The following is a 26,959-nucleotide window of genomic DNA, read 5'->3' as shown; positions in this document are numbered from 1 at the left end:
ATGCTATAAAGTGACATATATAGGAAATAGGTGTTCCTACTTTCCTGTTAGACTAATTGTAAAGAAAGCACAAACAGACAAAAGTATATTTTTTTCGCAGTCTTCACTAATTGCATAATATGCAAATGAGGGTTATTATCCTCAAATACTTATAACTATTTGTATTACTGTCTTATCCCTATTTGCATTGCATTTTCCCAGAAATAACTTTCAAGTGTTAACCTAACATTGCATCTTGACTAAATACAGGTCTGGAATGTAACGTTATTACTACAGGAACCTTAATAAAGCAATAAAAATGGGCTAGTTAGCAACATGCCATAACTGTTACAAAAAATGTAGTGAAATGTATATGTCACAGTAGAGATGGCGATTCAGGACAATCGGCGATTGTCCTAGGACAGATCGCGATCGCCGTTTGTCCTAGGACAGACTGCGATCGCAATCTGTCCTAGGACAATCGCCAATTCTACTAGTAGAGATTGCGATCGCAATCTGTCCTAGGACAAACAACGATTCTACTTGGACAAATTCTGCAATCGCGATCTGTCCTAGGACAATCGCCGATTGTCCTGAATCGCCATCTCTACTGTGACATATACATTGTTAATGATAATGGATTATTATATATAAAGGATTAAAAACTATATGATAAAAGGAATTACGAAACGAATGGCAATGCTAAACTAAATCTATAACTTTAAAAAAATGTGGAATTCACATCATGTGTCGTCATTGAGAAGCCGAGTCCTTTTCAGAATGTGCAAGATATTTACAACAAGAGCTGTTCAGCTAGTTTCATCATGACATAGTAGTTGGTGGTGGTATTCAAAACAAAACATTTTGTAGACCAAAAGACTATAGGGAACTGTAGTAAAGTCTAAGGGCTCGTGGTATGAAGGACATTGAATGTCTTTTGCTTTTGCTGAGCATTGATTGGTGGCGTCTTCCCCTGCGGAGGTTGTAGTGACTCATTCGCATAATTGATATCTATCAATATTCCTATCTTTCTCAGTTACATATGTCACATGTTTGAGAGTCATCATGAAATACAGTGTATTTATAAACTTTCCTCCTTGATAATGCAAATTAGGTCCTGATTCACATGATTTAAATCCAATTGCCTAAATCATTACTCAAGCTATCTACATAGTATCACCAAATCGCATGACGATCTGTCGACCCCTTCTTGGGTTATTCTCTTTCAAAGTCTGAAACAAAATCAGTCCCACAAACGGCACCGAAAACACAACCATCCTGGTAAAGGTAGTAACAATTTCCTCGAAACCTATTGTCACTCATATACAGGACGTTGTTTATCATAACACTGTATAGCTATAGGCTGTAATCAAGTCAGTGTACTTGTAGCAAGCCGGACCCAGCATTTGCTTAGAGATCAGATAATTGCATGGTGTGAGCTGCGCACGGGGACCCAGCTAACATTTGTTGCCTCAGTAGCAGGGTAGACGTTACAGTGGACATGCACGGCGGAGGCCAAAAATGGGAATAGCTTTGTAGTGCCAGCTTAAAATCCTTGAAAACCTTTATTTTCCTTGAAAACTTTGGCCCAATCTGAAGACATTTTTGTTTAGAAAGAACAGGTAGGGTCTAAGCTTTCCTATTTTGGTCAGAATTTGTTGAGTTCACCAGATTAGTTGGCGTAAGAACATATGTGAGTAGTTTGGTCAGGTCTGCCCTGACCGGATGAATACAGCCGAAATCTGGGTCAAATGTAAGGTTTGTTTACTTCCGGGATCTGTACTCGTCGTTCGAGCTGGATATCAGCCTGTTTTCTTTGCATAGTTATCAAGTATACCCTTGTGGCTATGTGGTGCAGAATAATTTTTGAGATTGAACTTAGGGTAAGTACTTTCACAAGGTGTTGTTTTAGTGCTTCTTATTCTTGTCTCCAATGGGAAGGTTCCACTGTAACATATGCCCTAGTACAACGTCTGCTTAGCTTATGACACCAGCTGTGGACTGTTCCATACCTTCAAGATGGGGGTGTATTTCCATAATATTACATTTTTTACATTTCCTATAAAAACTGGTAAGGTGTAAAAAAAGACAACATGCATCATGTCGTGCATTCTAGCAGAGGGCATGCCAAACTACATACGAATGTATCAAAGATACAGAGATCGTGAACTTTAGCTGCGAACGTACGGACTGATATGAACTTAGTACAAGATTTTGTAACATCAGCAAGTTTTTTTCAACAAGTCATTCCTCTGTACATGTGTATGTCCCTCCCCCTTCAAAATTGGAGTATAGAGTTCTACGGAGACCTCTGAGCAACCTTGGTGATCGTTGAGCGTTTGCTGAGTACTCAGTGTGCGCTCCTCAGGCACTGAGTCTCACATTACGTACACATGTATGTGTTCAACCACATTTGCATAATGAATTAAAAAATGCTACAATGGCCTTCTTTGCTAAGATAAGACTTTCATACTTCTTGACAACTTGACAATGTGTTATTTGGGGTAGAGAAGATCATTAACTGATATAATTTATGCAGATTAGGACCTTTTTTGCACAACTAATGAGAAATCTTTGGAATCCGTCAGTTCAAAGGTTTAATACTAGTAACGTCAATTGGTGGAGGTATGAGGTCACGGAACTCTAGTTTTGCAATGTCAACAGCCCAACATCAAATGGAACAGTATTGCCTAAACATCACATCAAACTTTATCAATTAGATTAAAATCCATTCACATGCAGAACTTTCTCAAGTCTTTCTGGCCACAAACCATTCAGTCCTAAACAAACCAAGTTGAATAAGAGCTGTGATTCTTATTATCCTGACAAAGAGACAGCATGAGACTCACCTTTACCCTCCACCCCCAGGCCAAATACCAGTCCCTGAAAATAGCATCTAGTAGATGCTTATTTCCCCTGCTCAAATCAGATCAAGATGTAGAAGCTAAGAATCCCACATCAGATGACAAGTGGCTGCAGGCTATTTTCATTTTCTGCTGGAAATGCTAGGCCAAGTTTCATGGCTGACAATATCTGAGTTTTCAAATGTTATTGAACCCCAATATCATACATGAGTAGTATTCCATTTGTGGACATTAAATACATCAAAAGTTGTATCAACAAGTTTTCATTGAATTACTTGAGAATAAACTTTTTGCAATGACCCCTTAAAATGCTTTTCAGTGAAGTTAACATGTTTGTCAAATCTGGGTTGAAAACCTGATAATGACAATGTGCACTAGTCTTAGACTAGTAGAAGACAAAAACAAAATCCCTCCAACCTACATGTACAGAACTAATTAATGATACTTGCATAACAAATTGAAGACCACAGACACATGACACCAAAATACTACATTTTCTGATTACACAGTACTGTTCTCCTATACTGAACATCGCACTATCAAAAACTTAGTCTTCAGACTAAATCTTTTTGTTGCAAGGTAATGAAATTCTGACTACAACGATGCCACAGTGCACGAACATGGTGTACAACGGTTCAAGGAAGAACATGATGGTGCAATGTTCAATAACAGAGGAAGGGTGTAAATATTCACTTGTTGCAAATACTTGAGATGTATGTTGAGGTTATGTTTTCGGTGCTGTATGCTTGCGGACAGCATAAATGTAACTCAAGGATGGATTCTGGGCCTGAACACGACTGGAAAAGAGTCGCATCGTCGTATCGGAGGGGGACGTAAAGCCGACAGCTCAGTGTATGAGGAACCTTTAGGGCGTTAAACCTCTGCACAAAGACCCCAACTCGCTTGTCTAGAAGAGTAGGGGTAATCCGGTGTGCTTGGCCAAAACTATGCGAGCCGTAGCAAAGCGTCAAGCAGTACTCAGGTGGGTTAGGGCTGGGAAAATGAAGGTCAACTTTGATAATGGACTTCCCAGCGGCTTTCTACGGTACTGCAGGGGAAATTCCTGTTTTGATATCTCTTGTTCTGGACATGCTATGGTCTTTTTGCATACTTAATGAGGAAATTCTACAAATCAGCTGCATTCCATTATAGGACTTTAAAACAATTGACATGTATATACATGCTCATATACATATTAAAACAATAACTATTCATAATAGGCCATTAGAGTGCCCAAACTTGACATGTGTGATTGAAAGGCTGGTTTTTGGTGGGAAAAAATGAACCTGTAAGAAATGGCCTAAATCATGTCCATAGCGCACAGAGAACCACCAGCCACCAGGATTATGTTGGCAGTGTTTTTGAACATGAGCTCAGACTTATTTAGCTTTCATTCAATTGTTGACACCAAACTTGCCAGGGCCAAGATCCTGGGATTACAGGAGAATCCAAACAGTCTTTTGTCACATGTGGAAAAGCTATTGCTAATACACCAACTTTAAAGTGGAAAATAAATGTGTTTCTGGGACTGACATCTGGTGATGAAATTCAGTTGTAATAAGTGACTATCTTTTGCTGAATAATGGTCATACAGTATTTCATAGATATGTACAACCATGACTGTACTATATAGTATAAGGTAACAGTTGCTGATTCTGTGAAAACACAAATTGAACGTGTAATTGCTACATGTAAATATTGACATAAGGCCACACCAATTTTACTTTAAAAAAATGCTAGATTGGAAAATCAACATGAAAACAGGATCTCACATGTAGGAAAGTTTTTCATTTGGTGCACACAGTTTCAGGGAGTGAACAGGGTCAGGTGCAAGTTTTCACCCCAGCCTTCTGTTATAATGATGTCCTCATGCTAAAATCTTACCGAAAAAATCTGTTAACCAAGAAATTAAATTGGTGTGACATAATGTAAAAGTAACGAAAAATGCAAAACAATACAAAGACTGTAAAAAGTCTCTGATAAATCAGTTCTGGTAGTTACTCTTGTAATGTAAAACTAACCTGGGGAGCCCTGTCCACTTCTCTGGCTTGCACTCAATACTGCAGGATAAGCAAAACATGTGGTTAGACTTCCATGACTAGCGGTATAGAGTCCATGTTGATGGGGAGGGTTATGGCATCATTTGGAAATGCCAATCAAACAACTGACATCTAAAAGAATCAATGCTGGAATCTTTTGCTTTGTCTTTAAAGCTGAACTACACTTCAACTGACAAATAACAACTTCTGTCTGTCCTTTTACTTGCAGATGGTAATTAAAATGTCATCATCGCTGTGCAATGGACATCCAAGAGAGAGAGAGTGAACATGGAACATTGTTAACAGGCACTTTACACAATTAACATATTTTCTATTTAATACATTTTATGAAGAAAACATGTACACTAGTAAAATCAATTCATTTACTTTCGTGTTTTATTTCGCGGTAGGAGAGAAAAGAAGGTTTCCGCAGTGTCTAAGGTCCGCGGTTGAATCAACTCTGTTATAGTAATACAATGGAAAACGTTTACTCTCATCATCAGGAATTAGAGTAGAGTCTGAGATCTCTTGATGTAATGTCCTGTCATTTTTCCATGAGAAATTGAGAAATTCAAAATAACTGCACTCTAACTGCTAATACTATCATTGCCACTTCCATATTGAAAATTCTGATGACATTAGAGATTCAACATTATACATATACATGTAACTGCAGACAGAAGCAATTGTTACCACCAAGCGATGCCATCATGGTAACTATCTCCCAGCAGTCGCCAGGCGGCATACAATGTATATCAACCAGGGCCAGAAACCCACCTATAGTATCAAAAGTAGTAAACAATTGCAAAATGAAATGTGTCAAATTTAGCACTCTCTCATGGCACCACATTGTCCTGACAAACTGTCTATTTTAAGGTGTGAAAAATTTTTTTGTCGTGTGCAGCGTGATGATGGAAGCACGTGTCCGCCTCATTGGCTCGGTTAGCATTATCCTCCAATATTGGTGTCATTTACTGGCTAAGGTAACTTTTGAAATCAAAGATTTTTTTCATATTCAGCAGAATGTACAAAATATACAAAGTAACGTCTAAGCCCTTTAACAGCTGGTTATGGCAAGAGAAACGTTAGTAGGGATGCACAATGGCCAAGGACCAACAAATCAGTCATATCATGACCATATCATAATATGATATTAACATAGAGTTTTGAGTTTTTGATGGATGTTAGTCTGGGGACTTACAGAGGTTGGGAGAAGTTAAGGCAAGTTTCCCAGTTGGATCCAGCAGGGTTTTCAGACAGATTGCTCTCCTCTCTCAGCTGGTTTGCATTAGACAATTGGTGAGTCCTCCTGGTAGGAAAGTTTGTAGTTGAGAAAGACTCCCAGCACTGGACGGCATACTCGGCTTGGGGGGAGCCCCAGTGCATGGAATAGGCATGAAACCCTGTCCGTCCTCCAGAAATAGAGGGGCAGTTTCTTTGCCACGGTGACATCCCACTCCAGTGGAACATAGCGGCAGACCTGACCCGAGCCACCTGCTCCGACAGGGAAACTTCCCTCTGCATCGCGTGTCAGCTCTGCCTCACAAGACCACAAGGCTGGCATGGACACAGTATTTATACTCGCAGGCATTATCACTGCCTTCATCAGTACTGCAGCTCACATTCCCCGATCAATCAGGGCACAGGGACTCAACCACTGCCAAACTCCTGCCAACTCTACAGATCACATTTCTTGACCATTTCTCCTGACTTTTGGACTTTGATGACCTTCTGAGGGGAGGGGATTGAAGCTATGATTGGACACATGCATGTCTGCCTGGTCTAGCCTTGCCCAATCCAACACAAGCTTTCCCCTCCTGCTCACTGCCTGCTCACCTGTGTGTCATTAGCCAGGCTTGCTGTGTGGGAATGACACGTGGATTAACCCCACACTATATACTCATTCACAGGGATAGGGAATTATGGATAGGGAATCTATATTATATAATTTTAGTTCTATAATTGCGATAGGTTGCTCATTATTCTATGAGCCAATAATCTTATTGATACATGACAATCTATTCAAGCTATTTGCCTAGAAGCTTATGTTTTCATCAGCATTTGTGTGTGTCCTTCCTTCAGTCTCAGTTCAACACAATACCTCAAGAATGCCTGGATGAATTGTCTTCAAGTTGATACTTGGTATGTAGGTAGGTCTTCTGGAAACCTTGAAAAGTTTACATTTTGGGTTCCCTAGCGGATTGCTATGGTACTGCAGCGGAACAGGATCTAATTTGCATAATTTAGAAAATTTTATAAATTCACTGCATTCCATGATAGGACTCTCAAACATGTGACATACGTGACTGAAGAAGAGATAGAGGAATATCGATAGATATAAATTATGCAAAAGATGGGTATTTCATTCTTGTAATATTTGGAAGGTAATTGAATGTGGGCATGATCAGGCATAAAGCATGCAAATGAGGGCATCATTTACATAATTTATGAGGAAATGCTTCAATAGCCTTCTTTGCTAATTAAGATAAGACTTTCATACTTTGTACAACTCGTTTTATTTGGGTGGAGAAGATGATCAACTGATATAATTCATGCAACTGAGGATTTTATTTGCATAAACAATAAGAAAAATCTAGTATATGTCACTCGAAGAGTGTCCACACCACTGCAGTAGCAGAGCACAAAGGACTACTACTTGAAAAGGTTAACATCATTTGGCAAAGGTATGAGGTCGTGGAACTCTAGTTGGACTGTTCCGTTGTATCAGGAAAAAGAGGATCAAAAAATGGAAGTGACCAATTACACATAACTAGTAAACACTGCTATGAATGAATGTGATGATTAGCCAAAGTGTACTGCAAGGTGGATAAAGTGGGAGACAGCACTAGAAATTTTGTCAAGACTTGTCTTATAAGATGATGCCAAGTCTGTCTACAGGAACACTGTCAGTGTCAGTCCCATGATGCAGTTTCTGACCTGCCTCAGGAATAATACCCTGGTCAGTTCCGCCCAATTACCTCAGTCAGCTATTATCATCCCTGCCTGGGGATCCCAGTGGGTGAACCTGCACCCTTCAGCTGAAGGGAAAAACATTGCATTGCACTAGTACTGCTGCCCCGTTCACACGCAAAACATCTATCCAGATAAATTGTTGATCCGGATCAAAATACCCCGATCTGGATCAATTTTTGAAGTGTGAACTGTCCCAAGCTGCTTAGGCCGGCTTTACACTGGCGATGATATACAGTCGTGCGACTGCCTATCGTCACGGCGTCGGTATTTTTGGGCCGTCTAAAGAGGATCAAAATAATCGTGCGACGGCAATAAACGGGAATCATCGTCGCGACCACCTCGGACCCAGTCGTACGACGTTCAGCGGAGGGCCTGTGGCTGTTTTTTTTCTTGTCTAAAGAACAACCGTTGCCCGTAACGGAAGTTGCTAATAAGCCTACAGCGTGCTGTTTCCTGTCTGGGAAGGAAAGTCCTTATCGTTTTCTTTGTAAATATGCATGCAGTCAGCAATGGATACATATTTTTCTTATCCAGAACCGACGCCCTGCCACCAGTAGCTACTTCTCTAGTATGCCCCTATTCCTCCATCCCTGCCACCAGTAGCTACTTCTCTAGTATGCCCCTATTCCTCCATCCCTGCCACCAGTAGCTACTTCTCTAGTATGCCCCTATTCCTCCATCCCTGTGACATCCCTGGCGGCCGCCACGAACGTCGGGTTAAATCCCAGGTATAATTTGCCCGTCTCTGTACAGGCCTCAATCTCTTTCTTTGTTGAGCACATTCAACGTCTCATCTGCAGGGCAACAGTTGTTGCAAAGTCAGTAAAAACTTCATCTTTTGCATGACGAAAACAAGCGGTTTCCCCGCCATTTTGAATTTGCGTGCGCAAAGTCACTTGGGGTCACACACGCACATCAATGGAATTCTGCGCCGCGGGAGTCCCGTGATATTTCCTGACCGTGTGTCTAAAGAGAAGCGTCGCTCACGACAACAATCGCACGACCGTATACCGTCATCAATCTACAGCCGGCCTAAGATTTGCTTTGTTTTCTTCCAATCTGGATCCTTTGCAATCCACCTTCAGGTAGCTTGCTTCAGATCCATTTCACCTGTATTGTGCAATGTGAACGCAAAGTGGATGGATTCCATTGGGATCGTTTTTTTTCAGGGTTTTGACATACGTCATACATACAGGTACAGCAGACCTTTAAGCGATTGATAAACCATTTCAATTGTACCCACAACATGTCATAAATGTCCATTGAATCACAAAAATAAGTTTTGGAGCGAGTATGTTTGCGAAAATAATCTTACCGCCATAAGAACATGGCCGCTGCAAGATTCCGGAACCTTCTTTCAAAATCGGCAATGCCGCAGAAAACTGACTCGTTTATTTTAGCAATATTTACCATAAAAATAATGTGTGTGGTTTTGTTTCTCTTCTGGTGTTAGAATATAAATCCTAACACCGCTAAAAAGGCACAAATTCAGCGACAAATCACACCACATGCATGCAACATTTCCACCCACATTATAGTAGACTATTCCAATGGCCCTTATGACCTCACATGTGATCGGCCTTGAGTGAGGGCGCAAGCCGGGTTCTTACAATTTCATCCATACAGAGTTTTTACCTGTTTGTATGATTACCTCATCTCTACAGAATTCTTACCTCCTCCTATCTCTTCCTATAACCTCATCTGTGCAGAATTCTTACTACCTCATGATGCTCATCTCTACAGAATTCTTACCTCCTCCTACATGTACCTCTTCCTATAACCTCATCTGTGCAGAATTCTTACTACCTCATGAGGCTCATCTCTATAGAATTCTTACCTCCTCCTACCTCTTCCTATAACCTCATCTGTGCAGAATTCTTACTACCTCATGATGCTCATCTCTACAGAATTCTTACCTCCTCCTACCTCTTCCTATAACCTCATCTGTGCAGAATTCTTACTACCTCATGAGGCTCATCTCTACAGAATTCTTACCTCCTCCTACCTCTTCCTATAACCTCATCTGTGCAGAATTCTTACTACCTCATGATGCTCATCTCTACAGAATTCTTACTTCCTCCTACCTCTTCCTATAACCTCATCTGTGCAGAATTCTTACTACCTCATGATGCTCATCTCTACAGAATTCTTACCTCCTCCTACCTCTTCCTATAACCTCATCTGTGCAGAATTCTTACTACCTCATGAGGCTCATCTCTACAGAATTCTTACCTCCTCCTACCTCTTCCTATAACCTCATCTGTGCAGAATTCTTACTACCTCATGAGGCTCATCTCTACAGAATTCTTACCTCCTCCTACCTCTTCCTATAACCTCATCTGTGCAGAATTCTTACCCTCATGAGGCTCATCTCTACAGAATTCTTACCTTTTCCTACATGTATCATAACCTTGTCTATACAGAGATCTTGAATAACTGTACAGTACCTTTGTCATTACCTAATCAGTGCAGATCTCTTTCTTCTTCATGTATGCATATCTCTTACCTTTCTTATCACCCCATCTGCACAAAGATCTTATGATTCCCTCTTGCAACCATTTCCTTTCATCACAGGAATCTAAGAAGAGAACCTTGCTTTTTCAGTGCGATAACATTATATATACCAGTCCTGTTAATACATAATTGTGTGTAAACAATATGAGCCTAGAAGCTCCTCAATGATATGCAAATTCATATTGGCCACTTTTGGGATACTTTTGGGATAAGTGTTGGTTTTAGCAAGAAAGTTCATCTGAGTAGGTAAAATACACTTATGAAGAGGTAAAATGTTCTCCAACTAAAATATTTGCCCTTTTTGTGCAGACTATGCCTAAACGCATATTTTCCAACACATTCATGATGATGCAATAGGAGCAGGCAGCCAAGACTACTCAATTAAGACTGGAATTTTGTCCACTATAGTATACAAATGATTTCTTCACAATAGGCTTTGGAAGTAAGGTCAGAGATAGTTTACCAAATAAAGAGAATCTGAAGGGAATAGGTGCAAAAACATGTGTGATTTATCTAATACCAATGAACAACAGCGGTAATAAAAAGACAATACCACAAGTCATGATCATATGTCCACATTACAGGCAAATGGTTAGCTTAAACATAATGAACAGCAATGTCTAATGACATGTATAACTATAAGGTTGCAAGTTCCTTTCCTGTCCCACACATGGTGTTTTCACATACCTCCAGAAAGTGGCCTGAAGGATATACTGATGGGAAAGTTCTTCTGCCAAGTTTTAATGCAAACCAGCAGATTGACCTGCAGCAGGGTGAGCTAAATTAGGTCATTTTCAGGCTGAGCTCAGGTGCTGCATGTGTCAGAATGCCGACTATGTGCCCAGCGCTGCAGGGGTGTGTCAGCTCATATCAACAGCAGTGCAGAGTGGCCTTGATATATGTGTCTCTTCTGGAGACCACTGGGTCAGTACAGGAGGTGAGGACAGGTCACACACCTATAGTCACCACTCAGGGTTCACACACCTACAGCTCCAGTCACCACTCAGGGTTCACACACCTACAGCTCCAGTCACCACTCAGGGTTCACACACCTACAGCTCCAGTCACCACTCAGGGTTCACACACCTACAGCTCCAGTCACCACTCAGGTTTCACACACCTACAGCTCCAGTCACCACTCAGGGTTCACACACCTACAGCTCCAGTCACCACTCAGGGTTCACACACCTACAGCTCCAGTCACCACTCAGGGTTCACACACCTACAGCTCCAGTCACCACTCAGGGTTCACACACCTACAGCTCCAGTCACCACTCAGGGTTCACACACCTACAGCTCCAGTCACCACTCAGGGTTCACACACCTATGTAGCTCCAGTCACCACTCAGGGCCCTCCTTTCTCATCACAACAAACTTATGCTCTGCTTCACAATCAGGGATGACTGTTTATGGCTTACCAGCTGGCTACTTCATCTGATCAACATCTTTCCAGTGAGAATTATACTCCCAACACTTGAGACAAAAATCATCTTTTTCTTGCCATTATACGCAGGGTTGATCAAGTCCTTTCGCCCAATTGCCAGGAGCAAGTGAAAGTGCCGATCGGGCAAGTGCAAGTCTTACCCTCCGGGCCTGATTGGGCCAGTGCATTTTTCGATGGGTGTGATTTTTCCATGCACGTGGGTTTACGTGATTTTTTACACGGGCCAAGGTTCTCTTAATGCCGGCTTAGGAAGGATCTCTTGTTGGAGAGGCAATCCTTACTTGGCGACATAACTCCCTCTGCGACATAACTCCCTCAGCGGCGAAACTCCCTATGCCGGCATTACTTGGCCCGTATAAAAAATTGCGTATGAGCGCTATCCGCCCTAACTCCCAAAATAAACACCGCCGCTCCAAGAAGTCTGCGAAGGAGGCTAAGATTATACTGGGTAACTGCACATATTCAGGACACAGTTAGTGTTGATGTAATGATGGTATTTAATTACCTTCGCTGAGAAGGTTATGTTTTCGATAGTGTTCGTGTGTGTCCTTTTGTTTAAACACGATAACTCAAGAATGCCTGGATGGATTGTCTTCATATTCAATATGTAGGTAGGTCTTCTTGACCTCTAGCAGCTTTCTTTGCTATTGCAACGGAACTTCTGGTTTTAATATCTTTGATGTTCTGAACATGCTATGGTCATGATTTTTGAGAGGTAGATAGCTCTTGGGAGGGAGACTTAGGCAAGTAGATTTGGGCCCCTAGCGACTTTTTTTAAACTGGAGGAGCTGATTTCGTTTCAAATTTTGAAAGAGAATAACTCAAGAGGAGGTTGACGGATTGTCATGCAGTTTGGCATGTAGATAGCTTATGTGATGATGGACAAAATCGTATGCCTATTATGCAAATGAATACCTAATTTACAAAATTAATGCCAAACACTATAATTCCGTAGTGGTAAATGATGGGGATTTCATTCTTGCAGAATTTGGAAGTTAAGTAAATGTGGACATCATCAGACATAAATCATGCAATTATGGGGCCCTATTTCCATAAGTCATGAGGAAATGCTACAATAGGCTTCTTTAAATTTGTTAAGATAAGACTTTCATACATTGAACAACTTGAGTTGTTTGGGTAGAGAAGATGATCAACTGGCATAAATCATGCAAATGAGATCCTTATTTTCAAAATGCAAACATTTATGATATGCCACTCCAAAAGGTTAACATCAGTTGACGAAGGTATGAGGCTGTGGAACTCAAAAAGTCAAAATAAAGGCACAAACAAACAAATACTAGCTTTTGGAATGGGATTTCTTTTTTTTTAACCACTCCAACGTCAGGACTAACATACAAAGTAATTGTACGGTTAACTTAATGACTGACACTGACTGGAATCAACAAGTCTCTTATCAACCTTCTTCATCTCAAGATAGTTGTCTGCCTCCAGCAATTGTTCCAGCAATCAAGTGTGATTGAAGACAGGAAAGCACTATAATGGTGCTTGCAGATACCACTGGGCTATTTAAGACTGATCTATGTCCATGGACACCTGGAGTTGATTTTGGGATCCAACACTATAACTTATAAGGACAGGCAAAGGTAAATCAAGGACAAACCTAATATGTGATGATTTACTAAGTAAACATTTAACAGTTGATGACTCAGAATCTTGGACTGGTTATCATATAATAAAAATTGTCTATTTGGTGATATTTCATAATTATGACTGGACTCTAGACCTGTTTAATGATTTTTAGTGTACAGTCCTCGACTCCCCATTGAAATCATTAGAGTTTATGTTAATTAATGATTTTGAATTCTAACTAGAGTTCGGCAACCTCATACTCATAGTCATACCTCATACATGAAATTTCATGCAAATGACCTAATAATAAAACACATTTACATAATTTATACATGGTGATGTTCATCTTTAACTAACTTACACATGTCACAAGTAGGAGATTCTAATCATTCATCACTAAGCGGTTTTGCCATTTTTGTACTAATTATGCAAACCCTCCTCATTTGGAAGTTTGGTATTTGTTTATGTTCCTCCTGCCATGAATTACATCTGTTACATTCACTGAAGTCCAGTTATGGAAAACAATGATATTAATATATTATTATAGAATTTCCCAATCAATCATGCAAATTAAGTCTTTATTTCCATAGTACATATCTACTTATGCACATCTCTGCCTAAGCTACCTGTATGAAAATTGATGGAAATCAGTCTTTCCTTTCTTCAGTTATCCTCCTTGGAATATTTTGACAAAAACGGCAATAGCAGTTCCAAAACTGAATGTTAGGGGGCCCAAACCTGCCCCACTTTGTCTTGACGCCAAAGGCTGTCTGTCACCCAAATATAAAGACCATAGCATGTCTGGGTCATGAGATACATTGAAAAAATTGCTTTAATAGAATTTTTCATTCTAAGCAAATATCTTGCTATCTTGCATGATTAAATATTTGTATTTCCTTTTGTACATATTTGTCTAAGCTAACTAAAAAAAAGGGACCTCGGGTAACTACTTACGAAAAATCATGAATATCTGTTATTCCCTTTTTGAGTTGTCCTCTTCAGAAAATGTTGACAAAAACGCCCTTGTAATTCCTGGACTGGCCGCTAGGGGGCCCTAACTTTTGTAACTTCTTCTTGAGCTTGAGAGCTATCTACCACCCAAAAATCATGACCATACACCTTTCTCACGCGGCGGACATGATAGAATGAAGACGAGGCCAATGAGGCAAAGAAGCAAAAATAATGTACAGATTTAGTTTTCCTCCTAAATCACATTAAGTTTTAAAATATGACATCCAAGTATCAATATTACAACTAATGTAATGTACAAAAAAAGATGCAGCAATTTAGAGCTTCGTTGACCGATCCCATAGTCTCCGCCCTCCTCTGTCAGAGCGTAGAAATGCAAAATAAAAACATAGAAATGCAAATATTTGACGGTCATGCAGCCACTTCCTCATTGGTCGATTCTCTAATTATCAGGTAATCATTGGCTAAACTGGTAATTGTGATTGACAGTTAGGATCGGTCTAATGTTTGCCACAAGGGCCTCGTTTTCATTCTATCATGGCCGCCGCGTGAGAAAGGTCTATAGCATGTCCAAAACAAAAGATATAAAAACCAGCTGAAGTTCCACTGCAGCAGTAATTCTAGGGAAGCCACTTTAGGGCCCAAAATCTAATCATTTCCAATTTTTGGCTCAAAATCCACCTTGACCAGTCTTAACACCTACGTACAGACCAAATATCATCCTAATTCATCGAGTTCTTGAACTATGCTGACTACAAAAATCAGGAAACACAATCACACACAAAGACATACAGACAGACACAAAACCATTTTTCATGGAGATAAATATAACCTCCATGACATTTCACCGGGACAATTATCTATGTTTATCACTGTTTATTACTTTCTAAGAACCTACATATATGTGTACCATAATATCACTCCAATCGACTTCCAATCGACTTTGGAGATATAGATTTGGGTGTGCCTGTCTGTCTGTGCGTGTGTTTCCAAATTTTTGTAGTCAGCATAGCACAAGAACCTCTGGATAGATTATGATCATAGTTGGTATGTGGGTGAACCTGTTGGCTCTTTATGACAGCAGCATTTACAACATTTACAGCACTAATACGTCCAGTGTGTGATCATCAGATTTCTCCTGATTGTATTGTTGTTGTTTTTTGTTTTTGTTTTTCATTCTTTTTGTTTGTTTTCAAAATAATAAAGAAATAATAAGAAAGATGGCACATATACAAAATAAACGAAACACATGAGAAACCACAGAACTGATACATAAAATCCAGGAAACAATAATATAAGATCACAAATAGTTAATGAGAACCTATACATTTAGGTAATGAAATACATGACAAGAAAGATTTATGTTAAAAGGACAGTATATAGTTTACCCCACTTTCCCAGGTGCTTTTGAATCTTATCAAGTCGTTTGGCAATAATGTATTCTAATTGTTGAACATAAGAGACATAAGAAATAAAACCAGATAAATGTAAGGTCTTTTCACGGTATTTGAGAATATAAATTTTACCTAAAAGAATAAATAAGTTTGACAGAACTGGACAACGATCACTTAAATCACCAAAGACTATATTAAAGGCATTAATATGTAACGTTAAATGAGTATTTGTAAGGTTAAAGAACCAGCCATCCACCTCGGACCAGAAACATGCAACTATTCTACAATCCCAAAACAGGTGGATGACTGTCTCTTCTTCCTCATTACAAATACTACATGTAGGAGAATTAACCAGGCCCCAAGTAAAAAGTGTTTTAGTAACTGTTAGAAATTCAAAGAGTAGCTTATATTGAAACATTCTAGTGTTAGTATCTATGGAGAGTTTGTAAGGTAAGCTGTAAACTGGGTTCCAAGGTATGGGTATGCTAAAATATTCTTCCAAAGAATGTCCACACAAATTTGCTTCTTTCATGAAAAAGATATACATATTTCTATTAATATTTTTTTTCTGAATCCAAGTCCTATCCCTACAAATCCGTGAACAAACACGTAGATCAGTGGACACCTGCCGTAAAGACGATTTCCAATAGCCTGGTATCGCAGAAATTAATTGTCTATATTGAAACTCTGGACAGACATTACCAAATTTTGAGATGAAGTTCACATAAGAGAGAAAGCTGTTTTCTGAATCCAAAATATCATTAAGAAATCGTACCTCCCCCCCCGTATCAAAAGCTGTCGAAAATAAAGTTTTTTTGCCAATACGTATATGTAGGTTCAAACACAGAAGTTGTTGCTTAATTTCGTCAACCCCCTCAGGAGGCCGGAGCTGGAATCGTAACCAAGCCTGTATAACTTGTATAAAAAAGAGCTTATGGGTGCCGGCTTTCCCATAAAACAATCAAAATCCCGAATGTCAAGCTGCGCAAAGGGAAACAGACTTGATCTAAACAACGGATTGGACATAAATAACAATTTAGAACAAAACAACCCCTTGTTCAAATACAATTTAGGCATCCATGAGGCCTTTAATGTGAGATCGACAGACTGCAAATTTCTCAGCTTAAGACCACCGTGTTCATAAGTACTATAAATAGTTTTTCTCCTCACTCGCTCCGGCCCACCTAACCAGAGAAACTGAAATATTTTCTTATCGAATTTATAAAAAAAGTCAGGTGGAGGGGATGGGAGAGAGCTAAGTAGAAAAATGAATTGAGTTATAATAAGTGTATTAATCAAAGTAACCTTACCCATAAGTGTTTTAAAAAATGTCTTTGTTTTCCAAGGATATAACAGTTTGTCAATCTTCGTAAGTTTCCTCTCAAAATTTATACTAACTATATCTGATAGTTGTACTGGAATATGAAATCCCAAGAGCTCTATGGGGCCGTCTGTCCATTGAATGGGAAAGGGGCAGGGAAGATAGAAATTTGTACCTTTCAGAGAACCAATACGTTGTATTTTACATTTATCAAAATTTGGGGACAAACCCGATAATAAAGAAAAGTTTTGCAAGTCCTTCACTAAAGCATATAGAGAACCAAGTTTGGGGGCAAGGGGAAAATTAGAATCGTCGGCGTATTGGGAAATTTTAGATTCTATACCATGGGTCGTAAATCCTTTTATTTCAATATTGCATTGTTAGTCCTAGCAGGTCGACTTCTTCCACCTCAGTGAGGATAGTGTCCATGAAGCTGAGGTCAGGGTGGTTGCCTTCCCTCAGGTTAACGTTGCTAACTGTCCTGCTTTTGCATTTTGTGGCCCCAAAGAGAACGTTCCAGTCTTTTGCCATTTCTGGATTTCCTGGCTTTGCACTACTCCTTATTTTGTTTGCTCTGTGCAAAGTCAAGTGTGCGTCCAGCACGCTTCATGCTTGTGTCAGGGGAAGCTTCTGCAAGCCTCAGTCCAGCTCCTGACAACCCTTTAATTTAGTACATATTAGGTAAGTAGTAAGTGCCATGCCATGAGTGTAATGATTAGAATATCATAAGATAATTTTTGGGGCAAACCAGCAATAATTCATGGTGCTGGAAGTGAAAGGCATGGACACGTGCAATAATCAGAAGCATCGTGAGCTGCTGTCTGAAGTGTGCCAGGCATGTCAAACCTCTGGTCACTAACCCTGAATATCAGGATATCCCTGTGTAACTAGACCAACCCTCTTCTCATTAGTTCCAGCCAGCCAATTTCAGGTAATTCATTTCTGATTTTCACACTGGGACTATTTCAAAAAACAGCACACCACTGAGGGACCCCTGGAGCTTTCTCCCTCTCTGCACTTGAACTCATTACTGTGGGTTCATATTGGTCCTAATGTCGCCCAAATGTCTGCACATTGTGGATGTGAAGTGGGCCTGGAGCTAATATTGAGGAAGAAAAGTCTAGGGGTCTGGAATGGCTTTGCAGTTGCTCACATTCCCAATCCGACCTTTTGTAACAATAAAGATTGAAATATTTTTCTCCCACAGCTTTCCTTTAAGACACTCTATTTTCTCATGCAGTCTCTGATCATAGTGCATTAACCTTTTCCTGAAATAGCATAACAGTAGGAAACTTCCTGAAGACAGTACACTTTGCTGCTACCAGGGCTGTCTCAGGACCCGTCCCTCCCAAGACAAAAATTTGCTTGTTGGTGTGAAAAAAAAGTTCACCCCAGTCAAAAAAAACTGGACTTCATGACATGAAAGTGACTCAGACTTTTAACAAGACTTCGGAGACTTCATATCTCAATGAAATATATATTATGCAAAATAGGCCCTCATTTCAGCCTCCTCATTTGCATAATTTATATTCAACCATGTTCACCTTCACATAACTTCCAAATGCCAAGTATGAAATTCCAGTTATCTACCAATATGGCATTACAGTATTTTCTCATTGATTATGCAAATTAGGTCTTCATTTGCATAACTTTTATCTAATGTCCCTCTATTTTTCAATTACACATGTTGCATTTTTTTAATAGTATTATCATTGAATGGAGTGGGTTTACAAAATTTTCCATTAATTATACAGATTAGATTCTGGTTTGCATTATATGTATTACCATTTCAATGTATCAAGCATCACTTAAGCTATCAATATATCAAAAACAAGTATACAGGTCCCTGGGGACAGGCCTTCCAGCAGGGGAATATTTGTCCCAGTTTCACAACTAACTGGTTTTAGCTGCCACAACATGCATGAGTCCTATAATGGAAAACACTGTAAATATAGATTTTTCTCATTAGTTATGCAAATTGAGTCCTAATTTGCATAATTTGCATTTCTGTCTAAGCTACCTGCATACTAAATATCATGTAAATTCGTTGTTCCTTTGTTCAGTTATCCTCATTGAAAGATTTTGGCAAAAATGCCCTTGCAGTTCCACAGCAAGCTGCTAGTGGGCCCAATCACAAGCTATCTGCCACCAAAAAATAGTGACTGTCATCGCCCAAGCCAGTGTTTTCGAACGCGCCATTTTGCATCACATGATTCTGCTGATTAAACTAATTTCACTGGAGTCAAGGAAAAGTCGCAAAGGGGCGCTTTTTAGGCCAATTTATGTGGGGAGGGCACACAGGGTGGCGAGGCCATGCATACTGAACCCGCTTCAAGGCTTGTACCGATCTATACAAGTCATATCGCATGACAACCACTAAATGTGACTTTATTGTTATGAGTATGATTTCGCAAGTTGTGGACGGCCCTGTAGACTAAGCCCATTTTAGGATTTTTTTTCTTAGAAGCACCTGTCAGTGCTCCCATCAAAAATTACATGTATAATTATGCCTAAATCATGGACTACTAGGCTGAAGTTAAACACTCTTTTTTTCTGAATTCTGTACTTTTAGTTTTATACAGGACCTCAATATGCTTTAGTTACATCCTGCCCAAGAGATATTTTAATTTCCATTCTTCTTGCAAGAAGGATGGCATATTAATGCTTTTTAGAGCATGGCTGCAGGTACCAATGATGACCAATGATGATGATGTTATATATAGGAGTATTACAATTGGTGTGTCCAAGGACATTGGTGTGTCCAAGAGAATTCCTTGTGCCCCCAATCTTTTTTATTGTGGTGCCCCTAAATTTTCGCTGGTGCGCCCAATTTTTTGGGGTTGTGAGCACAGTGCTTCTAAGTCAAAAACGTCTAATTAGTCTGGAGCCCTGTGTGGAACAGCATCATCAGTGGTGCTATGAGTGGCTAACTTCTGATGCGGGTAGATAACTTACCGGTATGTTCATCAGTGGGGCTACAATTACAAAGATCTACAAAGTGCACGCTAGATCTATGGCATCGATATGTAATTGCAAGGAGCTCCTTGGTAATTGTAAACAATTATTCATTGTGCTTTGTTAGTTGACTACTTTTTGTGCACTTTTAGTGGGAAATTATCAGATATATGCCCATTAGAAAATAAATTCCCAATTGACCATAAACTGGTCACCCTGAATGAATTCTGCAGAGTTGTTTTTTCAAGAAGCTCACAAGGCGATAAATGCAACAGAAGAAATATGATGCCATTCAGAACTTGATACTGACCTACTGGGATTTCTTCCGAAAGGATAGATGTTTACTTCCGCCAGTGCGTTTTCCATAAAGCGGCGTTAACAAAATCGACCGTTAACTGGTCACCTTACGTTAGCTTAGGCAGAGATGTAACGTTACATAATAAAGTGCAATGTATGCAAATTAGGACCTAAGTTGCATAATCAATGAGGAACATCCGTGTTTTCCATTACAGAACTCAAATACACGTAAAGTTAACATATGTAGTTTATAGCAGGTAACTTAAGAACATTAATAACAGATACCAATTATGCAAATAAATTCCTAATTTGCATGATTAATGCAAAAGCGCTATAATTCATCAAAGTGGTAAATGATTCAACTTTCAATATTGCAACTTGAGTGAGTTAGTTAACTTTAAAGGTTAACGTTACATGACCAAGCATATATCATGTAAAATGTGGAAGTCATTTGCACGATCAGAATAGTGCATGGAGATATGAGAATGAATGAATTAATCAATATATACACAACTTGCCTTATGACAGAATTGTGAGAAAAGCGTATGAATTGTAGCTGTTGAAGAAGACCACTACGGGCACGTGTACATATGTTGTTGTTTATATAATTTATAATTTTGAGGGAGGGGGGGCGACATGTGTGCCGCCAGTAAGTCTGTTTGTCCTCATTTGCGAGGTGTACGTGATGATTGAAATCAATCAATCAATCAATATCCTTTCCTCCTGGTGCCCTGTCGGCCTTGGCCACTCTTCCCAGGGGTCAGGTCTTTAAGGGGGAGGGGGACGCCACGGGGACGGGAACAGTTGATAACAAAAGTAACAATTTCCGTCTGTTCCAGTCCTTATTCATATCAATACACACGAGGTCCAGTCCTGGACACTTTAGCGGGTCAGTACTCACCTATTGTGGCCTCTCACGGCGGGAGGAGGTCGGACATGTCAGACAGAAGGCGGGAAATGTTTTCTCCGTCCGCCAGGCCGCTCATCGGGGACATGGTGCGGGAAGGGAACCATGGCTGTCCGTGCGCAGGCGCCCTCACCTCCGACTCACACAGAAAAATCAATAAATCACCTCTATTTCTGCCAGATTTCCTGCACAGGAGGACTTGGCTTGCCATGCAGGGACCGTGAACGGTGCATGGTAAACAAAAATATCAGGTAAGCCTGCAGGGTGATCTAATAATACTTGAAAACGTTGCAAAACGTCGACTTCAGATCCTAAGTTGAAGTTGAAGACCGAACGCGATCGACATATAATAGCAGTTACGGATCTATTGGAAGGGAAACTATGCCCACAAATGTATCCGCCCGTCAAGGCACACTTCATCAGATGTGTTCATCTTGGCCTCCAGTTTTTGCCCCGCCGATCGCGAGTTACATGTCAAATATCCATCGATGATAGTTCCTTACTAAAAACCCCTGCACGTACTTATTCTCCATTAGCATCAGCATGATGATAGCGGTCACTGGAAGAGGAGGAAGCAGAGGGATGGGACTGGCTGGTTTATGAGTACGAGTAGAGTAGAGTAGAGGAGAGGAGAGTAGAGTAGAGTCTTCGGTCATGTAGGATAAATTTGCATCCAGTTTAGACCCCTCCTTTTCACCTCTTCTTTAGCCGACTGACATGTGGGTTTGTGTGGGTGGTCCAGTGCTCTGAAGTTGTATTTTACAGGATCATCGGGCTTTCCATTTGGCGGTCAAACCTGGCTTTTAAAAATAAAAAGCATTCACCGAAGCATTCACCGAACACCGACGTGTTTTTAGGAGTTTTGTCGGGCTTTCTATTTTGCCCCGTTTTCTTTTAATACATCGACAACCCACCCAAACGCCTAAAAACACGTCAAAAAGCAGCCGGTGTTCCATATTTTTGGACCCCCTGGTGATTTGGACCCTGCCTCCACATCTGCTTGGAATCTGCGCGACTTCAACGCTACGAAGGTCCACAGGGACAAACCCTATCCAGTGTAACAAATAGATCAATACATGCATGAAGTTCAGCTAAGTGTTACAAATATCAAGACAAAACAACTTGCAGTATTTCCCCCTGCTAAAACACTGTTTAGACACTAAAAAATTAACCGTTAGACCAAGATTTAATGATAACTTTTATTGCAAGTTCATGCATGCCCAAAGGCTAATTGCAGACAAACAAGTAACTTGGAGATACATGGAGATACATGGAAACCGAAATAGTTAACATTGTTATCTATTCTTCTTTGAAAACTCTATGTTAACGATGGTTAACTATGGTTGGGTTTGACTTCTTTTTTGAAGGCAGTGGAAAATGAAGTGACCCAGTCACCCATGCATGTTTTGAATTATAAGTGGGTTGGTTGATTTTAGTAGAAAGATGTATTTTTGTAGATTATCAAAATGGTGAAAGCTAGGAGAATTAATGGAAGCTGTTTGATATAATTCGTTTCTTTCGGCGTCATATAGAGGACATTGGCAAATAAAATGTATTTCATTTTCCACTAGCAGTCATTGTGCAAAACTCATTCTCTCGTGAGCAGGCAGCTTTTTATATCTACCCTTCTCTATTTCTAGTGGATGTGCACTTATTCGTATCTTACACACAGCTGACCGTTGGTCAAAATCTTTGTTGGAAAGATATTCTTCCAAATTGAGTATTCTGTTTTGACATTTCTATAAAATCTTAATTTACTGTCATCGGTCGATAATTTATAAAGAAAGCTTTGAATGTATATGTCGGTCAGCCTTTTTCTTAACAATGTAACGTTACATTTATGCTGTATGTCTAACGTTAGATCAAGATTGTTGATGTTCCAGATAAAGGAGTGTCCACTATTGTCGAGTACATCTTTCACATGTAGTAACCAGTTTTTCTTGTTGCTATTCCCTGGAAAAGATTGTTGATACAATAGAGCATCTACTTGTAAAGGATGTGTCGAAGGATTGAGTTGTCTGAGGCGCAACCAGTACTTAAGTCTTAACTACGCAGACTGAAACATCTAAATCTACCGGGAACACTGCAAGCTCTGCTTCACTTGCTATGTTACTTGAACTTCTGCATGCCAAGAATATCATAAGTTCTTATTGTTATCTGGGACTATTGCTGTCCTCATCAGGTCCTTATCCAAAAAACAGTTGTCCTTAAAAGCAGTCGTTAAGACCTTTTCAGCCTCAAACCTCTCTTTCGCTCACCTTTGTCCCCAAAGGCTCTGTTAAGGATAGTTGATGTATGCGTTAGATCTGTTATATGGCAGTAAAATTTTGGGCAAGGACTATTTGAGTGACAGGTGTCCTATTGAAATTATACAAAACCGTGTTTACTTATAGTTTCCATTTTTTATAGAACATGTTAAGTCTGTCCAAAGCACGTTGTAATCCTTTTTCCGACTGAAAATATCACCACATCATCTGCATGTAATAAACAAGGAACAAGTAAATTGTGTAGAGTGGGTGGTTCACAGTTGGGATTATCCAATTCTTTGAGTTTGACTAAGTCTTTTATGAAAAGGTTAAAAAGTGTGGGAGACAGATTACATCCCTGTCTTAAAGGGGCATATTGTAGAATCTGGTGGGCAAAAACTACAAATAGTAAGAATTTGAAAGATCTACACTAAGATTCACATTTTTAACTTATTTGTTACTCATTTCCAACATATTCCCGTCATTTTGTCACATTTCCACCATTAATAAACGACGAAAAATGCCAAACGTGTAAAATCTGGTGCATTTACATATTAACTTGCGTCCCGCAAGTTAATATGCAAATAAGCTAGCGTAGAACGCTACGAAAAATCCGAATCGACCATTATGGTTGGAGTTCGAGCGTCACAGGCAAATCACCACAAGTAAACAAACTTCAGAACGTCGGGCGTTCGATCGCGTGTTCGGTGGTTCGTCGGAATGTTGGACAAGATGGCGGCCAATTCAAGCGGCGGCGGGGATAGCGTATATAATTTTTTTCAAGACGTTCAGACGACACTACAAAGTCGCATCCTTACGTGATGAATATTGCTGTGCAGTGTAATAAGGTAGATTCAACTAATGATGTAGAAAAATAATCAAAACCAAAGGATTTTGTTTTATGTTCATGTCGCAATATGCCCCTTTAAAGGGCATAAGACACCAATGACATCAACATTAAGAATGTCCTGAAATTACATAAAACATAATGCTATTGTTTAATAACATAGAAATTTTCACAACATATTCACACTTCGGATGTTATTGAACATCGAACCATGAAAACATCATACCCCCAGCTTTTGATGCTTCTCACCAGGTAATTACATTAATCAGTGACTTATAATTACCTGTTCATGACGTCACACCGAACATGGCAGTCGATTTTGAACTTTGCACATCAGCTCGGAAAGAACGTTATTTTTACAAGAAAACGAAATAGATATTGTTATGTCCTTTCATTAAATATTATCACGATAATCATGCACTATTTGCTCATTAAATAATGTTTTTTGCAAACCGTTGTGTAAGGTACCGAACCGGCTGCCGTGTTCATTGTGACGTCATGAGCAGGTATTAGTCACTGATTAATGTAATCACCTGGTGAGAAGATCAGATATGAATAAAGAGCTGGATCCATGAAAGTATGGTTTCTGATGGTTCAATGTTAGATAACATCAGAGGGGTGTGTATTTGTTTTAAACGTTTATATTCCTTCTATGATGCTATTCCTATTTCAGTTAATAAGAAAATGTTGTATTTTGGTGTCTTATGCCCTTTAAGCCTCTATCAGTAATGAATAATGGTGTTAGGCCCGCAGGGGTTTTGACGCAGGTCTTTGGATTAGAATACGTCATCATTGGCTTGGCTATCATTACTAGTCTATAGTTTGCTTACATCCGTGTATTCTAAATTAGAATACTTAGATGTAAGCAAACTATAGACTATCCCAATCCCTTTGAGAAGCCATGATATTTGGGGCCCCATACATTAAAGGAGCATATTGTTATCGGAACATTTAACATAACCAAAATTCACTGTTTTTGGTTATTAGTCTACATCATAAGTTGAATCTACCTTATTACACTGCACAGTGCACAGTGATATAAATAATTGTAGTGCCGTGCGAAGGTCTAAATAATGAATTAAAAAGTATAAATGCAACTCACACCGCCGCTTGACATCTCCACCATTTTGTCCAACATTCGAATGAACCACTGAACATGCGATCGAACATGCAAAGTTCTGAAGTTTGTTCACTTATTTTTAATCAGTTCGTCAGAGCCTGATAAAAGCAGTAGTGTGTATATTCAGAAGTGAAAGGAGGGGGGGCCAAACTTCCACAGAGTGGCCTCATTATTTTAGCCACACACCCCCAACCCCCAGTGGAAAATGTCATTTTTAAGCTCAGACTTACCCATTAGGTTTCTTATAATTAAGAACTGCCAACTTGAAGTTTGTCCAATGGTTGTTCACAATATAACATGTTACACCTGGCTGTAATTAATCTGAAGGGTACTGGGGAGGGAGGTATCAGAATATTGATGTGTATATGCAACTGCGGCCTAGTCCAGGTTCAAGGTTAAGTTGCCAATACAATGACGTTTTTCACCTAATTTGCATGATAGATATATTAGTTTCACTTCTGTACCAACGAGGTATGGACGAAAATTTATTTCAAGCCTGTCAAGGCTAACAATTGTGTAATTTTGTTTTCCAGGCCACACATGTACATCTACTTCAATCTATACTTGCACTGATCTACCAAGAAGTACCTTACATGTACAACATGGCTGCACATGGATGAAAATCGGATTTATGCTGAATTGTTAGATGCCATTGAACAACCATCATTCAAAACTGTGAAATAGAACTCAAACTTTCCTTGATTACTGCATGATGTTACACTAAATGTATTTGATGTAAATGAAAAATTTTGCAACAATATCAAGACAGAACCTCCAGGCATACAAATGTTTACTCACATTCAAGAATAGACATTTTGGGAATCAGCTCCTGTACTAACTTATTCTCGCAGTCCCTTCAGTTAGAAAACAAGTATTGTTAAACTTACCTCAGTAACTCATGTTAGGCCCCAGCCACACCTGCAACTTGGCAATGGATGAAACAGAAGCCCCAGAAATGATAGCACTTCAAGATGGGCTCTCAGAGGAAAGCAAAGAAAAGGCTCAAGTGGAACTGAATGAACACGCAGAACATCTCCATAATGACATCCAGGCTGTACGGGACATGGTCATCACCAGACCAGACATAACCTTCCTCAGATCTGACGACAGTTTTGTCCTCAGGTTCCTGAGAGCGAGGAAGTTCAGCTGGGTGGAGGCATTCATGCTGTATGCACGGTAAGGTGCTACTGTAGCTTCTTTCTTTTTTCATTGAAATTTAGACAAACACTAAAGAGAACATTTCATTCAAGTTGATGTATTATGCCGAATGATGGTTATGCCAGCCAACCAATCATTATTATGAGAAAACATATATAATTTCTTGTTTAGATGACAAGAGCTAAAGAACAAGGAGTGCTCAACATATGTTGAATTGTTGCGATGTCTAAAACACAAATGTGAAAGGTTCATCGGGATACACGTAATCGCTGTTTTTGTTTACATCCGGGGTTTGGCCTACCAGGATGTCAGCAGATTAGATTACTAATTCGTATCAAATCA

At 39.7% G+C, this 26,959-nt stretch overlaps 2 protein-coding genes across 5 annotated transcripts in view; one reads left to right on the top strand and one right to left on the bottom strand.

Annotated features, from left to right (window-relative positions):
• Positions 1 to 21,359, bottom strand: part of LOC136423832 (uncharacterized) — a 34,752-nt gene extending 13,393 nt beyond the window's left edge. The window contains exons 1-2 of one of the 3 annotated variants that reach the window (XM_066412179.1): positions 21,241 to 21,359; positions 4,865 to 4,903 (exon numbers count right to left, since the gene is read on the bottom strand). Coding sequence is in view for 1 of the 3 variants with exons in the window: in XM_066412177.1 (XP_066268274.1) it covers positions 4,865 to 4,903; positions 6,084 to 6,406 (362 nt within the window). In the remaining 2 variants the exon portion in view is untranslated. Of the gene's footprint in view, positions 1 to 4,864; positions 4,904 to 6,083; positions 10,230 to 21,240 lie in introns of those variants that run through there. The other 2 variants (XM_066412177.1, XM_066412180.1) reach the window with 2 other exon arrangements.
• Positions 21,360 to 21,364: 5 nt separating this feature from the next.
• Positions 21,365 to 26,959, top strand: part of LOC136423833 (clavesin-2-like) — a 30,045-nt gene continuing 24,450 nt past the window's right edge. Inside the window, exons 1-2 of one of the 2 annotated variants that reach the window (XM_066412182.1) lie at positions 21,365 to 21,497; positions 25,993 to 26,635. In XM_066412182.1, coding sequence (XP_066268279.1) covers positions 26,358 to 26,635 — 278 coding nt within the window. In that variant the 5' untranslated portion in view covers positions 21,365 to 21,497; positions 25,993 to 26,357. The remainder of the gene's footprint in view (positions 21,498 to 25,992; positions 26,636 to 26,959) is intronic. The other variant, XM_066412181.1, reaches the window with a different exon arrangement.

The sequence above is a fragment of the Branchiostoma lanceolatum genome, chromosome 18 (assembly GCF_035083965.1).
Source record: "Branchiostoma lanceolatum isolate klBraLanc5 chromosome 18, klBraLanc5.hap2, whole genome shotgun sequence".
Classification (NCBI taxonomy): domain Eukaryota; kingdom Metazoa; phylum Chordata; class Leptocardii; order Amphioxiformes; family Branchiostomatidae; genus Branchiostoma; species Branchiostoma lanceolatum.
Note: the sequence above shows the minus strand (reverse complement) of the source record. Positions and strands in the feature narration are given on the sequence as shown.